Source organism: Acipenser ruthenus, chromosome 2 (genome assembly GCF_902713425.1).
Source record: "Acipenser ruthenus chromosome 2, fAciRut3.2 maternal haplotype, whole genome shotgun sequence".
In the NCBI taxonomy this organism is placed as follows: Eukaryota; Metazoa; Chordata; class Actinopteri; order Acipenseriformes; family Acipenseridae; genus Acipenser; species Acipenser ruthenus.
Genome location: NC_081190.1, coordinates 69,617,148 through 69,636,797, shown reverse-complemented (window position 1 = coordinate 69,636,797; position 19,650 = coordinate 69,617,148). Strand labels below are relative to the sequence as shown.

Genomic DNA, 19,650 nt, shown 5'->3' with positions numbered 1-19,650 from the left:
TTAAGTCTGGAGACTGTGCTGGCCATTCCATGATTTGAAGCCTACCGTCTTGTTCTTTTCTTCTAAGGTAGTTCTGACATAGCCTGGAGGTATGTTTTGGGTCATTATCTTGCTGTAGGATGAACCCCTGACCAACTAGGCGTATACCAGAGGGTATTGCATGGCGCTGCAAAATGCTGTGGTAGCAGTTTTGGTTCAGGGTGCCACTCACTCTGTGCAAGTCGCCGACTCGGGATCCAGCAAAAGAGCCCCAGACCATCACGGTTCCTCCTCCATGTCTGACAGTTGGTGTCACACACCGAGGAAACATCCTTTCGCCTACTCGACGGCGTACAAAAACCCTGCGTGATGAACCGAAGATTTCAAATTTTGATTCATCGGTCCATAAGACCTTCTTCCAGTCTTCAGTAGTCCACTGGTGGTGCTTCATGGCCCAGGCAAGTCTCTTTTTCTTATTTTGCCATCTTATCAATGGCTTTCTTACTGCCACTCGACCTGTCAAACCTGCAGCTCGAAGTCTTCCCTTCACAGTTGAAACTGAGACTTGCTTACTTCGACCAGTGTTAAGCTGTGCTTGAAGCTGTTGTCCTGTGAGCCGCCTATCACGCAAGCTATTGACTCTCAGAAACTTGTCTTCTGATTCTGTTGTGGCTTTGGGTCTGCCAGATCTCTTCCTGTCAGAGTTTCCTCCAGTTTCCAAGTGCCTTTTGATGGTGTAGGAAACTGTACTCACTGACACCTTGGCTTTCTTTGCAATTTCTCTAAAGGAAAGACCTACACTTTTAAGGGTTATAATGGTCTGTCTGTCTTCCTTTGTTACTTGCCTTTTTCTCGCCATTATGAGAGCAATATACTACTTCCTGCAGTACAATACTGTCCAAATAATACTTAAGAGGGTGTAGTAACACAGTCTGTTCCAACACTGCTTTTATACAGACAGAGGGTTTGTAAGTAATCAACAAAACTTGGGACACCTGTAGGAATTGTTAGCATCAACTTTCAAGGCTTAATTTACTTCCATTGCTGCAGAACAGCTGTAAGTTGTTAACCCATTACTTGTTCCCTGAAAAAGGCCTTTTTGTATAACTCTGAAATGTACATTATTTTTCAGTTTTTGGTAACCTAAACTTTTTTTTTTTTTTAACCTCTGGCAGTTTACCGCTTACCTTTGTACCATTTCAGGTTATTCACTGGACTTGAACTGCTTAAATTTCAATACAAACTGGAAAAATGGGGGTGTTCTAAAACTTTTGACCGGTAGTGTGTGTGTGTGTGTAATATATATATATATATATATATATATATATAGGTAGTGAACAAAGAAATGGAAACACCTGGGAAAATGAGGGACACCAAGTATATTGAAAGCAAGGGCTTCCACACAGGTGTGGCTCATGCGTTAATTAAGCAAATAATATACCAGCATGCTTAGGGTCATGTATAAAAATGCTGGAGAGACCTAGTTGCCTATAATTATGGCTAGCATGGCTGCAAGATGAGACCTCAGTGACTTTGAAAGAAGGATGACTATTGATGTTTCACGAGCAACGGTGTCTAAGGTGATGTCGGCATGGAACTCCGAGGGAAAGACATCATCAGCAAAGGGCGACAGTAGGCAGAAGCGCACACTCCAGGATCGTGATATCCGTGCATTAATTCGAAGTGCAAGGCAAAACAGGCGAGCAAGTGCAGATCAATTGACTGCAAATTTCAACCTGTGACTTTACATTGGTGTTTCCATTTTTTTGTTCACTACCTGTCTGTGTGTGTGTGTGTGTGTGTGTGAATGTGTGTATATTATATATATATATATATATATATATATATATATATATATATATATATATATAAATTAGTGGCATATTGCCTTCTGGTCACAGGTCTTCCTTCTTCAAATGAACACTTGACAACCAGGATGCGAGGAAATGCTGTAGCGTGTGTTTATTATTTACAATAACAAAAGAAATAAAGAAAACAAAACCTAACCCCATCTCGGGTATCTAAAAGATTATTATTATTTATTTCTTAGCAGACGCCCTTATCCAGGGCGACTTACAATTGTTACAAGATATCACATTATTATTTTTTTTTTACATACAATTACCCATTTATACAGTTGGGCTTTTACTGGAGCAATCTAGGTAAAGTACCTTGCTCAAGGGTACAGCAGCAGTGTCCCCTACCAGGGATTGAACCCACAACCCTCAGGTCAAGAGCCCAAAGCCCTAACCACTACTCTACACTGCTGCCCCCAAAAGATGCTTTCTCTAACTAATAATGAGGCAGGCTAAGCCTGTTACCTCATCTCCAAAACCAAATCACAGTCCAAATCGTAGTCCAAATACATTTTCCAATCATTGTTATCCAGTTTCACAATCATCCCACTCCCACTCCCACTCCACAGCTCCCCAACCAAAACTCCTACCATCATCCTTCACCAAACACTCACAAACCCAGACATTTTAAATGGTAACCAATTACATTGTTAAACAATTGACATATCAAGTTGAATAATTAATTTGAACTGGAGTCAACCCTGACTCCAGTAGCTTCCACCTGGTCCTAGTGCCCCCATGTATCATCTCTGCACAATGGTAAATATTTATTTTAAACCATACTTATTTATTTTTTTCTCTCATTTATTTAACACACAATTATTTACAAAGTGTATTCTTTAACCCAACTTAATTTTTGATCCCAAACACTTTACATTAATTTTCTTTGTTTACCATCCAGTTGGTTTATATTGTCATTCCCACATTTTGTTTGTGTTCTTTAACAAATCCCTCACAATATATATAAAGTGCATTTATACATTTGGCTAGTTTTGTAAATCACCTCCTTTTGTAGTGCAGTATTTTGGCACATACAGTTACTGTAGTCCAGGCACTGACAATGTAAGATCTGTGCTGGAATCAAGGTAGTGTTACGTTCCCAAGTACAGTAACAGCAGCAGTCATGTGAATAAAATGCAGTCTGCAGTCGCCAGTTTGGGAAGCCTGGGCCTATGCCTTGGTTTACCGATAATAACATTGAGGTGGTGCAGTCACCCAAGGGTCTAACCTGGGAGAGCTGTGTACTGTGTTAAATGAGGCGCGACATGCAGCTCAGCAGGAGGCTACTGTGTTGAGGGGAGTGTGTTCTCCAAGCAGATGGAGGGTGTTTGCAACATGCCCCTCAGTGCAGGTCACATTGATAAACTCTGATAATGAGTGCCTCTATCAAGCAGCGGCTCCTGTTTGCTCCATTAGTCTCTCAGGGTGGGAAGTTTGAGGTTCAGCAGGAGGGGCACTGATTTATGACACAGAATTTCTCTTGTTATGCAATGCTTTTCTACATGCTGTGATTGTAGTTCATGGTGACTTCGCCCTGACAGAGTATGGTAAATAGATACTCCTTCCTAGGCAAGTGGAATTAGTGTTGATTATGGTTTCATCTGACCAATGATTGAGTGAATCATTCTTATTTTAACTCATTGAGATACCTCATCAGCAAAAAGTTTTTTTTCTGTGCCGAGAACATAATGATGTCACATCCATGATCGCACACCATCAGATCTGCAGGGCTACATAGTGATACAGTAATTCTGTAACTTACCCTGTCCGTGGTCTGAAACAAAAAGCTCAATGTGTGAGTATTCTGAGATCTCCAGTGTAGAGGCCTACCCGGACCCAAGACCCGATTTTTATTTTATAATAAATAAGTCGGGTCCAATTTTTATTTTATTTATTTATTTATTTATTTATTTATTTATTTACTAATTCTGTAATACACAAGCTGTCGATTTTGGCACTAAAAATCGTTGTTTATAATTCCTGTTGCGTGGATTGGCTTCCCCCAGTAGCACACGACTTGCAAAGTGCAGCAGGAGACAAGTGACCCGTATCGAAGGTGTTTCTTTTAGATCATTCTTAAAAGTAGGAGTAATGGATTTGTTTATGAAGGACGTGAAAGAAAAACGAATTCCATGAACAAAAGCTCACAGAAAAATGCAAGTCTCTGGTGTGGGAATCATTTGTTGTTATTGTGGACAAAGAAAGAAAACAAGTTTTGCAAAACACAAATTTTACATCTCAGTTCCATTTGCTCTTGTGTAAGTTTGTAATAAAATCACGCATTTACGAGATTGTACTTCATTTCATTAGATTTTCCGATAACGTATTTATCTTTGTATCTTTTACACAAACATATTTAATTTTACAGTCCTCTGTGTAGGTTTTTTCCATGTTGACTGGAAAAAAACACTGCTTTGTACTGTATCTGGTCAGTGCATATACTAAGCTGGGGAAAGGAAAAGCATTCCACTGTTTTTTCAGGGCCGGGTCGGATCCGGGTCTAATAACAAGAATTTTACATCAGTTCGTGGTCGGATTGGGTTGATTAATTTGGACCCGTGAAGACCTCTACTCCTGTGTAATTTATCAAGGCACAAGAGATAGACAATTGCATTCCAGTCCTTTTTCTCCCTGTGGCTGTAGGCTCTAGGGTATTGCCCCCTTTTTTCATAGCTTTTCTATGAGTAGCTGCAGAGATCTAGTTTGCATACAAGTGCTGAGCAAAGCCTTGTTTTAAATTTGCATTTAAAGAAATTAATAACAAACGAAAGCATGCATGCGCAAAAATACTGTTTCAAAAATGCGTGGTTCATAATCTCTCCATTGTCTTGTTGGTACTGTGTAATTGCTAAAAGAGATCACCTACAATAGTGCAGCAAAAAAATTAATTAATTAAAAAAAGCACAGTAAAAGAACAAGTGGAAAACATATTTCTGCTTGGCAGCTATCTCAAACTGCAATGGTTATTTAAGTGTAAGCCACACTGCTTTTCACTCCCTGAGAGAATGGTCACTCTACTGCAGAGTAATGAGTGAGGCAGGTTTAACACAGATGAGCATGCCTTTCATTCACTATGGGTGCCGGAGCACTAAGATTCATGAAGCAAGCGGGGAAGACAACTACACTGGTGGCTTTGGGTTAGAAAGAAGCTTAGGGGACAATTTAAATTAGTTTGGTGATTTTTTCATATTCAGTGGATAGTTGTTCACATCACAAAATCACCACAACATATGGAACTGTGGACTAGGCACCCCTCAAGGGGTTTCAATGAGAGAGAAAAAGCAAAAGGCACTTTTCCCTTGGCAGGGATGGAAATAAAACTTGCAGAGCAGTTTGATCCATTCCTACTTTTACTACAAGGCTATAAAGACACATCTGGACTTGTTAGTTATACACTGTGGCTAATCAAGCTTGTACTAAAACCTGGAATGGGTGAAAATGCTATGCAATAGGAGTCTCATTTCCATCCCTACCTTAGTCTCATCAGGACAGGCTTGAGTGATTTGTCATGGCAATCCCTGTGCAGTCTTCAGTGCCAATCCAGCACATCATCACGATTTAACAAAATGAATCTCAAAAAGGAGCTTATCCATTCTATGAGAATCAATTCTTACATGGGGGCACAGCAGCTTTAAAGCAGGAATTGCAGGTGGATATTCTGTACATGAGGACAGCAGAGTGAAGTGAATAGTGAAGTATTTTCAATGAACCTTGATGGTTTCAGTATTTATAACTCTTGTATCAATTATTGGCTATTTCAGAGATCCAGGAATTGGTTTTGAGTTTGAGTGTAGATAAGGGGCCCTTTCAAAGACATGGTTTGTGAATTCTTAACTTTTTTATTCTGCAAAGGCAGTAAAACAATTTTCTTATCGGTGTTGTATTATTCCAAGAGCTGTGAAAGCATGTCACAGCTTTCATTTACTTCTCACAGTTAAAATCTTGACGTGACGATGTTGTACATTTTGTATCTCCCCTTGACATATTAGTTTTGTTTTCAGCAAAATATCCCTGTGTTGTGTCACCTAAATATGATTAAACTGTTAGAAAGATAAAAGCTGGTTTTCTAGAAAGACTCTGATCTGAGTAGAGGTCATGCACTAGCAGAATATCCAAGCATAGATTGCTGCCATTGTTTTTCTTACACATACAGTATTTATAGCTTTGGCCCTGAGTTTTGTTTCCCAATAAGAAAAGACGGATGTAAGCAGGCCCTACCCTGCAAAGTAATGCTGAACAATTACACAGCATGTACAAGGTAGCAAAGTTCAATTTCTGCAACTTTATCTAGCACTGGACCCTAATGCAAACAAACCCTTAAATGGAGATCAGTGGATTTGGACGGAGTTATGCTGGTACTGTTGGTGCAGTGCTCAGATTTATTTACAGCTTTTTTCTGCTGGAACTGCAGAAATACATACACAATCAGTAAAGGTTCTGAGTAATGTTTAAAGCATGTTTTGAATAGCATGGCAAGGCAGACGCCTGCAGTTTTTGTAATGTTTGAGATATACTTTTAGGCCCATGAAGAGCAAGCTTGGATGATTTAAAGGTCGTTTTTTTTGTACAATTGAACTTCACTAAACCATGTTGTATAAAACTGAAGTTAATAAGTTAATAAAACCTTTTTTTCTTTTTTTTACTTGTCTATTAAGTATGCCAAAAAGTCACACTCCTGTTCTGTTTCTGTACTTTAGTGCTCTGCTGTTATATATTTTGTTCTGTTTAGTTATCGATGACATTGTGTTCAAATATCAGAATTGTTTTTTTCTCTGTTCTTTGTACATCAATAGACGTGTGGGTTAGTGCCAGTGAATAGGCAGGAAAGGATTAACTTCAAATGAACAAAGACCAAAAATTGTTGCCTTAGGGTTCAGAGCATAGTATTGAAGTACAATGTAAACAAAAAATGGAGCTGGATATATGGACTGATGACATTGCCGTTAGCATTTTACGATCAAAGGAAACACAGGATATCTTCTGAATGGAAAAGGGAAGCCTGTTTTCATGACAGGGTTAATTGCAGGTCAAAACAAAAAGCAAGGACTCCCCATTCGTTGGTTGTTTGCTCACATGTGTTTTTTAGGGTCTGTTACTGCTTGATGACATATTTTCCCTAGTATAAGATAGCAGAACAGTGCAATTCATATAGTAAATATATATTAAAAATGATGATATTATTTGCATTGGTGTTCAAAACATGAAACCATAGAAACAGCTTTAGGCTATAAATTAATATATTTATATGTTTTTAATATTAGTTATTGCTTTGATTTTGAGAATTATTATTTCTTTGTGCCTGGTGGCGAATTTGTCATTTTGTATGCTTAATATGATATAATAGGTTATTAGCTATATATCATCAGTAGATACTTGTTTATGTTAACTTTTATTCTATAAATTCATACAAATCGATTATGTGAACTAGTATCGGTTCCAATTAGTTTGGATAATTGACTCTCTACTTTAACTTTAAAAAACTAGCAAGAAACTTCTCAATCATAAACGGTATGGTAAAACTATGTTTGTTAAATCAACAAATGTTCTCCATAGTACTCCTATGAAAGAAAGTAGGTTTGCATGTACTTTTTTTTTGTTTTGTTTACATAACTTTATTATAACAAGTTTTCTCGGAATGTATAATTTCAGTGCTGTTACAGTAGCAATGCAGGTTCCCTTTGCTCCACATATTCTTGCACACCATACCTGCTTTATTATGAAAAACGTGTGGCTAGTTGTGTTTGTGTGTTGTGCCCAACTTTGTCCTTAGAGTGGAGAGTAGTTCACATTACAAAAAACACAATACAATTTGGCAGGATTGACACAACCTTGTACTCATTCTACTGTTCCTTAAAACTTAGAATGAGAGGCACCACTGCTGCTGTGCTCCAAATGACGAAGCCTTCAGAGCAGTGTCCTTTTGCACAGTTTCACCTTGCTCATCACAGTGTTAACTGGTTGTGCACAAGGATTTCTTTGCCTTTTCAGTGTGTAAACATGCTGGGATTAGTTAGTTTGGGCTTGCATTCTCATATCATGTTGTTAATATAATTAATGACCATGTCAGATCTTTCTTGATGTTCCACATGAAGTAACCAGTGGTATTCCACTATGGAAAAACTGATGCATGATTTTGGGAAAGGGAGTGTTTCACTGTGTCTGGTGGTGTTGGAGATTTAGAGTGGTTCATAATCACAAACACAGCTGTTAAGGAATTTGGTACTTCCAAATATGAGAATTCGCAAACACATATACTGTACTTGTATACTCTTTTATATAGTATTTCTTCATTTTGACCCATTTGTCCCAATTCTCTGCAACCATAGGGACACAATCTGAAACACTGCACACCTAAGGATACTAGTATTTAATTCCTTCTGTATGTAGTCTATCATGTTGTTTGTGTGTAGTGGTGTTTTTATAAGTGTGGTTTATTTGTTGTTGGTGTAAGTTCCAACTTAAACCAGCGAGAGTTGGCAAAGTTTTGCCTCGAGTTAGCATGTCAGTAATGGACAATGTAAGCATATTACACATCAAACAAAGTAGTTAATCAGTGCCATGGCTTTCATAGATTGTGATTTTGGTGTTCCTTTAAATTGGTGTGTTGTAGAGGAACAGTACAGTAGTTGTTATTGAGGCTTTACAGTGCATTATTCGGCTCCTTCACTTTGCTCTTAAAACCTACAACCCCAGTAACGCATTTGTGGCTCTAAATGGATAATTAGCACTATAGTGATAAAGCAATGTACACAATCATAAAGACCGAATCACAGAACATTGGCAGGCAGATTTATGATTGCCTTTTTTTTAAATGGAAAACGAATCCTTCATTTGAGATGGTGTGTGGAATTTGATACCTTGTGTGCAGTTGCAGCTCTTAAACAGTTTAGGATCAGAGCTGAACTCTCTGTGCTTCACTGTGGATTTATTTGAATCTCCAAATTCTTTATCCACAGTTTTGAAATTACACAAGGGCAGTGAAATGGTAAACATGAGAGATCCACCACTTATTTTATTTTTACATTTATTCAAAATCTTTGGAAACTATGACATTTCAGAAAAAATAAAAAGGAAACGGATCATTATGTTATGACTTGGGCACGGTTTTGAGTTTTTTCTGTAACCGTTGCTGTTTTTTTTTTTTCTTTAAACCAAAGAAATGGAGCAAACTAGTTGTAACATTTTCATATTATATAATGATAATATGGGTACAGGCCATGAGCACCACAACACTGATAATGTCTACAGCAGAACTATATTACAGTATAACTCAAAAGTGCCATTAGATTACTAGGCATTTTAAACACCTTCGTTAATGACACTTACTGTGACTGCTTTTATCTCCATTTATCATGGCACGTGTACTGTTGGTGCTATGATATTGATTATATTTAGTATCCATCTCCACAAGTCCAGTGTTAAAATACAAATTTAAAAAATGGTCCCATTCGTGACACACATTGTAATAGCTATTGTTCCATTGTTCTTGTTCAATGCATTCTATTCTATAAGAGTAACAACTTCTTGTACACCAGGGCGCGATGCATAAAAACAACCAATCTGAAAATGCCTGTTACTAGAAGCTGCAAATCTTGTATATCAGACCTGAAACAACAGAAAAAGATTTCCATTTCTATACTTGATTTGTGTCATTCTATTACACGAGAAAGCCAGTCTACCACTTATACCCAATAGACCTACTTCAGCTTCCCTGGGGGGTTTATGTACTGCTCAACTTGCAGGACATTAGTTTTTATTGTTCTGCTTTTAACTCTCTCTCTTTTTCTCTCTCTCTCTCTCTCTCTCTCAGTAGAATAATGTTACTGCAGAAGTAGGAAACCCTTCATAATTTCCTTTGGAAAAGAATCGGAGGATCTTTGACAGCCGCTGACTGACATACAGCACTTAACAGTCGCAAGAACACAGCCTTATTGATTTTTCATTTGAAAAGAGACGTCTTTATTTGTCCTCTGATTATTTGATTTAACCCCAACTACAACTGGATACAGAGACATAACAGAAGCCTCAAATATCTCACATTATCTTTATGTTAATTTGTCAAGGTGGTGTATCTAGGTTTTGCAATCATAGTCGTCTTTACGTTGGGGACCTGGTTCCTATCTGCGGTGAATTGATTTCTGATGCTGTCAGCTGAGTGGAGATATTAACATATATTAAATTAGAAATAGCACCAGTTGAGCTAGGACTATTGTTATTGCAGCCCATATACTGTATTGTATTGATGGCCTTAGTTGACTATTGGAGTCCTTGCACCTTACTTTGTAATATATTTGATTTGTAAAGAAAGCACAATGCAACTGTAGGCCTAATTATATTTATATATGTTACGGTAAAAGTCCAAATCTGGTCAATCTTAAGTTTTACCGGTAAACGTCATCATTTACCAAATAAGTTAAATGTCAGAAATTATCAAAAAGTAAATAGATTTTCAGACATTTACTGGTTGTCAAACAATATATTTATTTTTGCATACACATTTTCCATGAACAAAATCATTAATGAGCTTACAGTAATGCCCAATTCAGCAATTTAAAACTAGTTCAGCATGGTACTGAACAATATTGTGATCCACTTATGTATAGGGGTCTACTTTAATCGCGGTAAATGTACGTATTTTTCACGGGTATGTTACGGAGTAATATTAGGATTTCGCGGACATTTCGTGGACCTGTTTAAACATTAAATAAACAGTATTTCAGAACACTATAAAACCTAAAATAGTGGTATTTGCTTCCTTACTAAAACAGAGTGCAGTCATTTGTTAATAAAGGCAAGCATGCAGCATCCCCCAGCAGTTGACTTGCCCATACATTGACTGAGACTGCACGTTCTGCATCCACTGAATTGGTTGGAAGTTAAGGCAAAGCTTTGCCAAGTTATACAGATGCGAAATCGATTAGAAACAGCCCAAAAACTCTGTTACAGAAGGGCATCCAATAATTTATTTTATTAGTACCGAGTCAAAACAAAGAAAACGTGGCTATTCGGGTCTAAAATAGTAAGCAGCAGGTTGAAGCGAGGTGGCTGTGCTGGATTGTTTTAGTACTGATTTAACTTGCAGACAGGAATACTTCTTGTCTGGGCTGACTTTCCAGTTTGGTTTCTGAAAGCTGTTTATTTTACTCTCTGTTCAGCATCCTCTGTAGTAGCCTTTTGTTTAATGTGTGATTCTGAAGCTAAATAGCCATCAATCGTATTTTCTCCAAATACACATTAAGATATGCAAAACAATTACCTCAGTCTGCATGTACAATTTCTTTGGGAAATATCTTAAAATGATCATCAGCCGAAATATACTTTGCTTTTTTGTCGTCCATTTCTACTATTTTACCTCCAATGCTGAAAACTAGATTTTAGCAACCTAAATCAAAACAATGCAGCACCAACTTTGTCCCACCCCCTACTGCACAGTACAGGTCACATAAAAGCAGTAGACATACTGATAGGCTGATTAAGACTTTGTCATTTGAATAGTAAACAAGAACGTTAACTGCTTCGGAGAATTACTTTTGTAAATGTTACTTGTGGGCGTTTTTTGTTTGTTTGTTTTTTGCTTAAGTGCAATGCACACGGGACGGCGAAGGAATCAAAAAGGGCTATCTACAGAAGGAAGATACGTAGCTTGCGTTGTGCAGTAGTTCATTTAAACAAGGTTTATTTTTTTTTCCTCTCCGTACTTGTTTGTATGCATTGGCCCCCTAAGAGGTGAATTTCGCGGTGACCCCTCAATTCACGATTTCCGCGAAATCCATGAAATTGCGATTTAGGTAGATCCCTACTTATGTAGAACAACCAACATTCTGGTAAATTTGCGCATAAAACAATTCACATGGTGTTGAAGGATATTGTACTGCAAATACATTGCAGTTTGAAAAATAACATTCTGTTAAATGCAAATTAAATCATTTAGGACCTTCGTTTTTTCAACAGAAAATCCCACTTTGGTAATGAAACAAAATTAGACAAATACAGACTGAATAAATATATTTACTTGCTTATTGCAGCATGGTAGACTGTTGTGGCACTTGGAGTTACACAGGACTCCTGAAGCCTTACAACGTGTGAAAGTGAGACATCCGGTCATTAGCCAAAGGCACTTGGTTATTTAAGATTTACTGGTAAATGTCCGAAATAAAGTTGTCATGTTTATTTCTGACATTTTGCCGTTTTGCTTGGTAAATGTTAACATTTACCAGTAAATTGCCAATATTCAGACTTTTACCGTAATATAATGTGTGTGTGTGTGTGTGTGTGTGTGTGTGTGTGTGTGTGTGTGTGTGTGTGTTAAGGGCGAAACTCGGTGGTCTGGCGAATCTAGTTTTGCCTGGGCCAATTATTTGTCCAGGCTACAGGGCAAATCCTGCACTCCACGCGGAGCGCCTTTACTGGATGCGCCAATCGGGAGCCACCAAAAAGAGTGGTTTTAACCGCTATTATAACCAGCCCTGGTGTCCTGCCTTTTCAGCACCGCCTCTGGAAAACCCACAGCATGCAGTGTCAGAGAGGACGCGTACCTTCCTTAGAGATTGTTGTAGCGTTTCAGACATTCTAAATTGGGTGAAAAATACAGTAGCTTGGTGTCTTCAAATATCTCTGCGGGATTTTCCCGCACTGAAAGTTAGTGAAGCTGCAAACAAGGAAATTACAAATCCAACTCTGAAATATTGGTCACTGCTCCTGGAAAGCTTTGTAAACCGAATTTTTACAGAAAATAAGATTGTTTCATTTTGCATTGCTACCTGCAGACATCGGTAAACGCTAAAGACTACTGCTACGTTTTGGCATTTATAGTTTTTATATCCTGTACATGATCATACAAAGCATTTTATGAATCACACACTTATATGAGTTAGCTTGACTGTGTGGGCTTCATTTCTAATGGAGTGTGCAGTAATGTTAGATAGGCGTCATATCATGGTAACTTGTTTAGTATTTATATTGCTGCCAAAACCTTTTTTGCCTGTGTTTATACAAACTGAATCCGACAAGCATGCATACTAGTTCAAATATATCCTGAAGCCAGTGTCGTCTTTTTTTGAAAAATGTGACTGGAAAGTGAAATGCCATGATAGGACAAGGTAGAGAAGTCTGTATGTTAGTTTATGAATGGTATGATGTTTAAGGCATAGTTAAAGTTGTTTCTGGTAGGTGTCCCTCTTGGTGCATTCCGATTAATAGTGTGATTTACCAAGAACTCTATGTGCCTAATTTACGAAACAGCGTTAAACTCTATGGTGCACCATAATTGCCATTAGTGTGCACGTTAATGATTTCCGTATTTACTATTGCAATTTTATTCATTATTTATTCAAGTGCGATACTTGGCATATTATGCTGCGCACTAAATTTCGTGCTTCACGCTATGGTAATCAGAATGAATATGTGATTTTTATGGTAATGCATGCTAATGCATTTAAATGAGCATCCAGCTCAGAATAATGAGATGAGCTGTATTCACATGGTGTTTACTAAAGGGCGTTAATTTTAGTGTGGGCATTAAAGTGATCATTTATTAGTGCGTACGGAGACCAGGCTATAACCACTGCTAGGCGCGCTATTTAAACCTCTTTTTCTGGCCTGAAGACTAGCGATGTGCAGTTTGATTCTTTTTACTGAGTCGAGTCGTTTGATTCATTCAGTTTAGTGAATCAATTCAACAGATTTGTTCGTTTGATTCACTGATTCACTATCGCGAAATAAATACATCTTGCTGAATTATTTGGTTATGAAAATTTGAAAGGATAAATTCCAAAAATGATCAATAATTGATTGTAGTTATACTTACACATTAAATGGTATAAAGTTAAAATAAAAAAATACTACATTTTAATAAAAAGGATAATACTTGAGTACTAACTATTTCTTTTAAACTATGGAATTCAGCTTTAACTGCAACCTATTTAATAACCTACAATTTACACACAAAGTAACAGCTATTAGTGTATGAAATGAAGACGTAATAGTCGATTTCTTACTTGCCTTTTTATACAGGCGTATACAGAGAGGATTATCGCTCACAGTATATTTAGGGGTCTATTCATAAAGGGTTAACGCCTGTTGAAATGAGAAAACAGGAGTACGTGATCGGATTTAGTCCACAGCCGCCTATTTAACGGCAGTTGCTATTCATAAGAGATCATTGAGATGCGTCGTTAAGCCCCAACGATTTTCATCTATGAAAGCTTAACGATTACCTCATTAGCATAATGTTTTCATCTGTCCTGAGCGTCAACCTGCTATTCATAATGCTGTTGATAACTAGGACTATTTTTTAAAAGACATATTTTATTACTACACTGTATACAGTTTGACATACCCGTGATTGATTAATACTGCCTATTTAAAAAAAAAAAATATATATATATATATATATATATTTATATATATAATATATATATATATATACTCACACAAGAACATATTCTCTGGCATAATCATTTTGAAGCGGAGAGCATGTGAGAGACTGAGAATAGACAGTTATATTATTATTATTTATTTGCCGTGATCAGTGGCTGACAGCGGTCCTTTTCTTTTTATTTCTTTTACCTGTGTTCACAATAAACAGTTTGGATGAATACTGCCTGTATTTTCAAGGAGAATTACAATATACAGTATACCAGTGCAGCTGATGCAGTCGGTGGGAAATTTGGGCTTGCTTGGTATTGCAAAAAACATTGATTGTGCCTCAGTGCGAGGCTCGATCAGTGTTCGAAAGGGAGTCTTTTTTTCTTTTTTTGTTTTCTTTTCCGCACTCCACAAAACGATCCATTTTGTGTACAGTGTGCAATACAGCGTGAAGCTTTCACCGATTCATAAACATAAACTCGTCCCTGATTGATTCCCTACTTTAAGCAGGGTTTATTTAATAATAATAATAATAATAATAATAATAATAATAATGGTTGAATTTGTAAGATTAACATTTAACGTTTTCAAAATGATTATTATTATTATTATTACTAGAATTACAGTATTATTCAAACGTCTTCCTACAGTGCTTTTTGTTTATTTTAATTTTTTTGGTCCTGCAGTTAAGAATGGAAATCTTATGAGTGTGAGTTCATCAGGGATTGACGCTTTGAGACCCACAATTCCTAATGCCTCAGACTGTCCTATGACGCTGGTTGCGCCCTCCCTGCTGGATTCAAGCTAATCTGTCTTTGCATCTACTAGGAGTGTAGTGGATTCTTTACACATTATAGGTAACCGTAAAACATACTGTTTTTCCAGTTATTTCACAGACATCCTGTGCAAACTCAACACCGCTCCTCTGAAAGAGCCAGGCTCCTTTAGTGGAGTAGTAGGACACAATTATACCACACTACTGCAGAGGCCATGTATACATACACCAGGAACTGTTACAAGAATCTCAACGTGAACATTATTTAGCACACTATCAAGGTTAGCAGTAAAAGGAAGGGAAGAGTTATTTAGCCAAGGACTGAAGGGGATATTCTCTAGACCACAATAAAATAAAACATGTAAATCTTTAAACAGATTCTTTGTTACGCTACTGGGTCAATATACTCCTTGCTCCTAATGCTCATATAACAAGGGCATTAGATAGTGGTGGCCTTGCTAGAGAACTGTTGGCTGCTGCATAGGTAAATACAATTGTTGCCACTGACATAAGACATCTGATATCAAAGATATCTGACTTATTTCAACAAGGATCATCCTTGAATTAGCCAGCATGTCATTCATTTTCATTTTCCCAGTGCAGATACATCAACAAAGCAAATAAGCAGCAGCTGAGTTCATTTTGTAAGGGCCGGTAATGTATTGCTGATCACTGAATGAAAGGATTATTATTTAAAAGATTCTAAAACTATTCCATTTTCTGACTGGGATTATCACTCTGTGTACACACAGTTGAAAAAAGCAGCAGAAACAGGACTTTGCGATTTAATGAATAATCCTGGTAAACAATTTCAAAATACATTTTCGAACAGGGGTGGAAGTCGCGTTGATCTGCTAGTAAGGATCAGACCGATGCTGTATTATTTAAATTTCACTGGATGGTGCTAATGTGGGCTTGTACCGTACCGTGAGGAATTGGTGCCTAGCAATGCTAATGAGCAAGAATGATAATAACATATGCTTGGTGAACAGAAAGCTGGAAAACAAGAGAATAATTGACAAACAGTGGACAAGGGACTTGTGCCTTGCGTGAGATGGATACAAGAGTGAATGTCAAGATATATGCCCAGAATCACTGAGCTTTGAAATGTTCCAATAAAAATATTTTCTCCATGAGAACTGACATGTGAATCAGTCACAAGCATCCTATTCCTATGTACGGTAGTTAATATAGAATAGATGCACAGTCGGGGTACAATATTGCTCAGCATTGAAAAATGTAGATAGCTGAGTTTGCAGGCCATTGCCATTCAGTAACCGGTGTGTTTGTGTAGCACAACTCAAAATTAGCATGATATTTTAAGGCAGGCAGAAAGGGAATGGATATCAGTGAAGTAAGTCAGCATTTCTATGCTCTCACTTTATGTTCATTTAAACACCCTCTATCCCAATAATATTCCATTGTGTGCATTCATTGTTAGCTATGCTGGATCCAACACTTGCAAAATAATTAGGTCAATGGCCAAACTCATTACTTTCGTATCTGCTGGCTCTCCAACATTTGAACCAGTGAGAACAGACAGGTATATTGTATATACCACTTTAAAACCATAATTTCCAGCAATCTGCAGCCTGCAGGATTTTTTTTTTAATCGACAGGCATAGCCACCAGGAGTGGGATACAAGCCTGAGTTAAAAGAATGTTGGTAATGAATGAGATGGCATGCACCTAGGTGAGGGGGGCAAAGTGTATGGCTGATCATTTAAAACACACACACACACACACACACACACACAGAAAAAGGATAAGGGAGGGTTTTGTTCCATGCAAATAACGAGGAACCGTTGTGAATATAAAACTGCTCTTAGCATAACAGATGTTTTCTTTGGTTCCCCTGAATGATTGCCCTCAGGATTAAACGAGGACCTTGGGGAGCAGGTCGTCTTGTAAGACAGGCTGAGCGTGTGAGAAGGGGCTTGGCAGAGGCTGGCATTCTCTTGGTGCAGGGCTGTAGTGACTGAAGTGGAGTCAAGCTGTAGCACAGATCTGAAAGAGAAACTCAGGAGAACTGAACTGGTGCCTTCAGCAGGCAGTGAATTGCATCATGTTGAGCAGCAGGTCACAAGAGGCAGAAAACAATGAAAAACAGGTTTGTTTTTTAGCAATCCTTTTATGATTTGGTATCTGTTTCTCTCCATATACTGTACACTTGTCTCACTGGTCAACGCTGCTTATAATAACCATTCAAGAGACATTATTATTAGTTTATTTATTATTATTTGTTTATTTAGCAGACACCTTTTATCCAAGGCGACTTACAGAGACTAGGGTGTGTGAACTATGCATCAGCTGCAGAGTCATTTACAACGACGACGCCTCACCCGAAAGACGGAGCACAAGGACGTTAAGTGACTTGAGCCGGGGTTTGTGGGGAGCAGTGTGGAGTAGTGGTTAGGGCTCTGGACTCTTAACCGGAGGGTTGTGGGTTCAATCCCTGGTGGAGGACACTGCTGCTGTACCCTTGGTGGGGGACACTGCTGCTGGGACCTCCTGGTTACAAGCCCTTTTCTTTAACCACTGGACCACACAGATTCTGTAGTGTTCCTTTAATAGATGGATGAGATCACATTAGACAAGTCTTTATAACCTGAGGTAAAACTGGCAACATTTAATCTTCAATATGTTCTAATTGGTCCACATGCTCTTTCCGCTCCCTTTCAATATCCTGTACTTACTTAGTTACCTAATTGTATTACTTTAAATGTGGGGGATTTAATTTAAAAATCTTAACCAAGCAGTTCTTTTTTTCTTTTTTTTTTCTTTTTTTTTTTTGCTGCTGGCTTTTTGAATGTGTGGTCAAAAAAGATACTGTATTTTGATTTCATAATGAAAATCCCAACATCCATTTTAGTGGATACTGGAACATATGGGCAGTTGGGATATTCTAAAGCCTGTTGTTGTGATTCAAGTCATAGATATTTTTGAAACACTGGAAGGTGGATAATTACAGTTCTGACCACAGTAAGCGGTTGATTTAACCATCGATTCAATTAAGTGGTGTTCCCTGTTCAACAGATTACAAAAATCAATGTTTTGACAAAACTACAGTTTAATAACTTCCTGTTATTTAAATCTGACATTTTAGGTCAGATAAATAGACTTTTACAGGTTTGTTTTACTATTTCGAAAGGGTTAATGATTGAGTTGGAAATGACCAGATTGATATATAACATGTAAATACCGAGTGCAAATGTTACCTTAAAGAAACACTCATCAGTCTGGTAGGGTAGCATTCCTTGGGCGGGCAGGGCAGTTCGACCCATATAAACCTAATCCATAGTAGAGCTACATGGTAAGCAACATGTGAATTATCATGAATTGTGAATTGTCAGAATTTCAAACTGACAACATTAAAATTGGTGGAGTTCTACAGTATTTAGTACCCAGGCCACCATTTGCCATTACCAAATGATGGTAAACGGATTTCATATAATGTGTCTTTTGTATTCTAGATTCTCAACATGCTTCTTTTGTATTATGCATACACTACTGAGGAATCAGATTGGGGACAGAAGCTACTTAACAGCTGTCTGGTACAATAGAAATGAGGTGCAATCAGACTGAGATAGCTGGGATAAGAGAATAGTGTTGTGATGGAGAGAGCAGATAAAATCTAAGCGGGCTGGAATTGAAGAAATGTTTGCAGGGAGAAAAGCAGGGGGTGCATCTGAAGCAAGGCAAACTGATTCAAGAGAGGAAAAGAGACAGCAGCATGGTAATTTTGAAGAAATATAAATCCTATAATTGTGATACATACTGGCTATCAAAGCATTTTACAACACCAGTACATCTATTTTTTTCCAAATGACTCCCAATTGATAAGACAAGCTAATATTTTGTCTTTTGAACAATCTTGTCCTTCGTCGTTGATGATATTTAAAACAAATATTTAGCCCTTATCACACTGTTGTTTGGATTAAATGAATTCATTTTTGTGTATATAAAACAGAAGAAAAATCTCATGCAAACCAAGAAATGTGTATTAATAGTCTCCTTAACTCCGTAGGCATGCTTTGTGAATATGGCCCTATGGCCAATACAAAATTAGTCAGGACAATCTCTTGATGCATACAAGCAGAAACAACATGGCATACTGCAGTGCTACATTCCTATTGAAGAAATAGAGGTTATTTCTGCAAGGACAGTTCTTATTATAAAAAAGGGCAGCTTCTGTACATTCCCTTCAGATCAAGGAAAGAAAGCACAAGTGAGCATCTGGAGTAACAACAGTGATCTGTACTTCTGGATGTAAAACGTGCTGTCTTCACTGTAGACATCTGAATGTCGATACTGTGGGCTGTAGACAAAGCAGTGAATGCTTGTGTTGAAAGAGAAGGGATGAACCAACCTTGACTTTTTCTTTGTCTGTTAGGGGTTGAGTAACACTGAAAGAATTGTCTTCTAAAAGGGTAAATGAATGTAAATTATGCTGTTACAAAATGTAAAGCCAAAGTTGGAATGTAGATATTAAGCCTGTTTTAGAAATGTTATGTTATTTTATTCAAGTTTTTCTTTGAAATATATAAATTATTATTTATTTCTTGGCAGACACTCTCATCCAGGGCAATTTACAATTGTTACAATATATCACACTACAAAATATCACATTGTATGAGTTCGAGTCCAGGCTATTCCTTTGCCGACCGAGGACGG

General features: G+C 37.6%; 1 protein-coding gene across 2 annotated transcripts in view; it reads left to right on the top strand.

Annotated features, from left to right (window-relative positions):
• Nucleotides 1–19,650, top strand: part of LOC117408545 (coronin-2A-like) — a 72,643-nt gene that overhangs the window by 6,446 nt on the left and 46,547 nt on the right. The window contains exon 1 of one of the 2 annotated variants that reach the window (XM_058999888.1): nt 16,982–17,086. The exons of the other annotated variant lie outside the window; for it this stretch is intronic. Within the exon in view, the coding sequence (XP_058855871.1) occupies nt 17,042–17,086 (45 nt within the window). The 5' untranslated portion in view covers nt 16,982–17,041. Of the gene's footprint in view, nt 1–16,981; nt 17,087–19,650 lie in introns of those variants that run through there. 2 annotated transcript variants of the gene reach the window in all.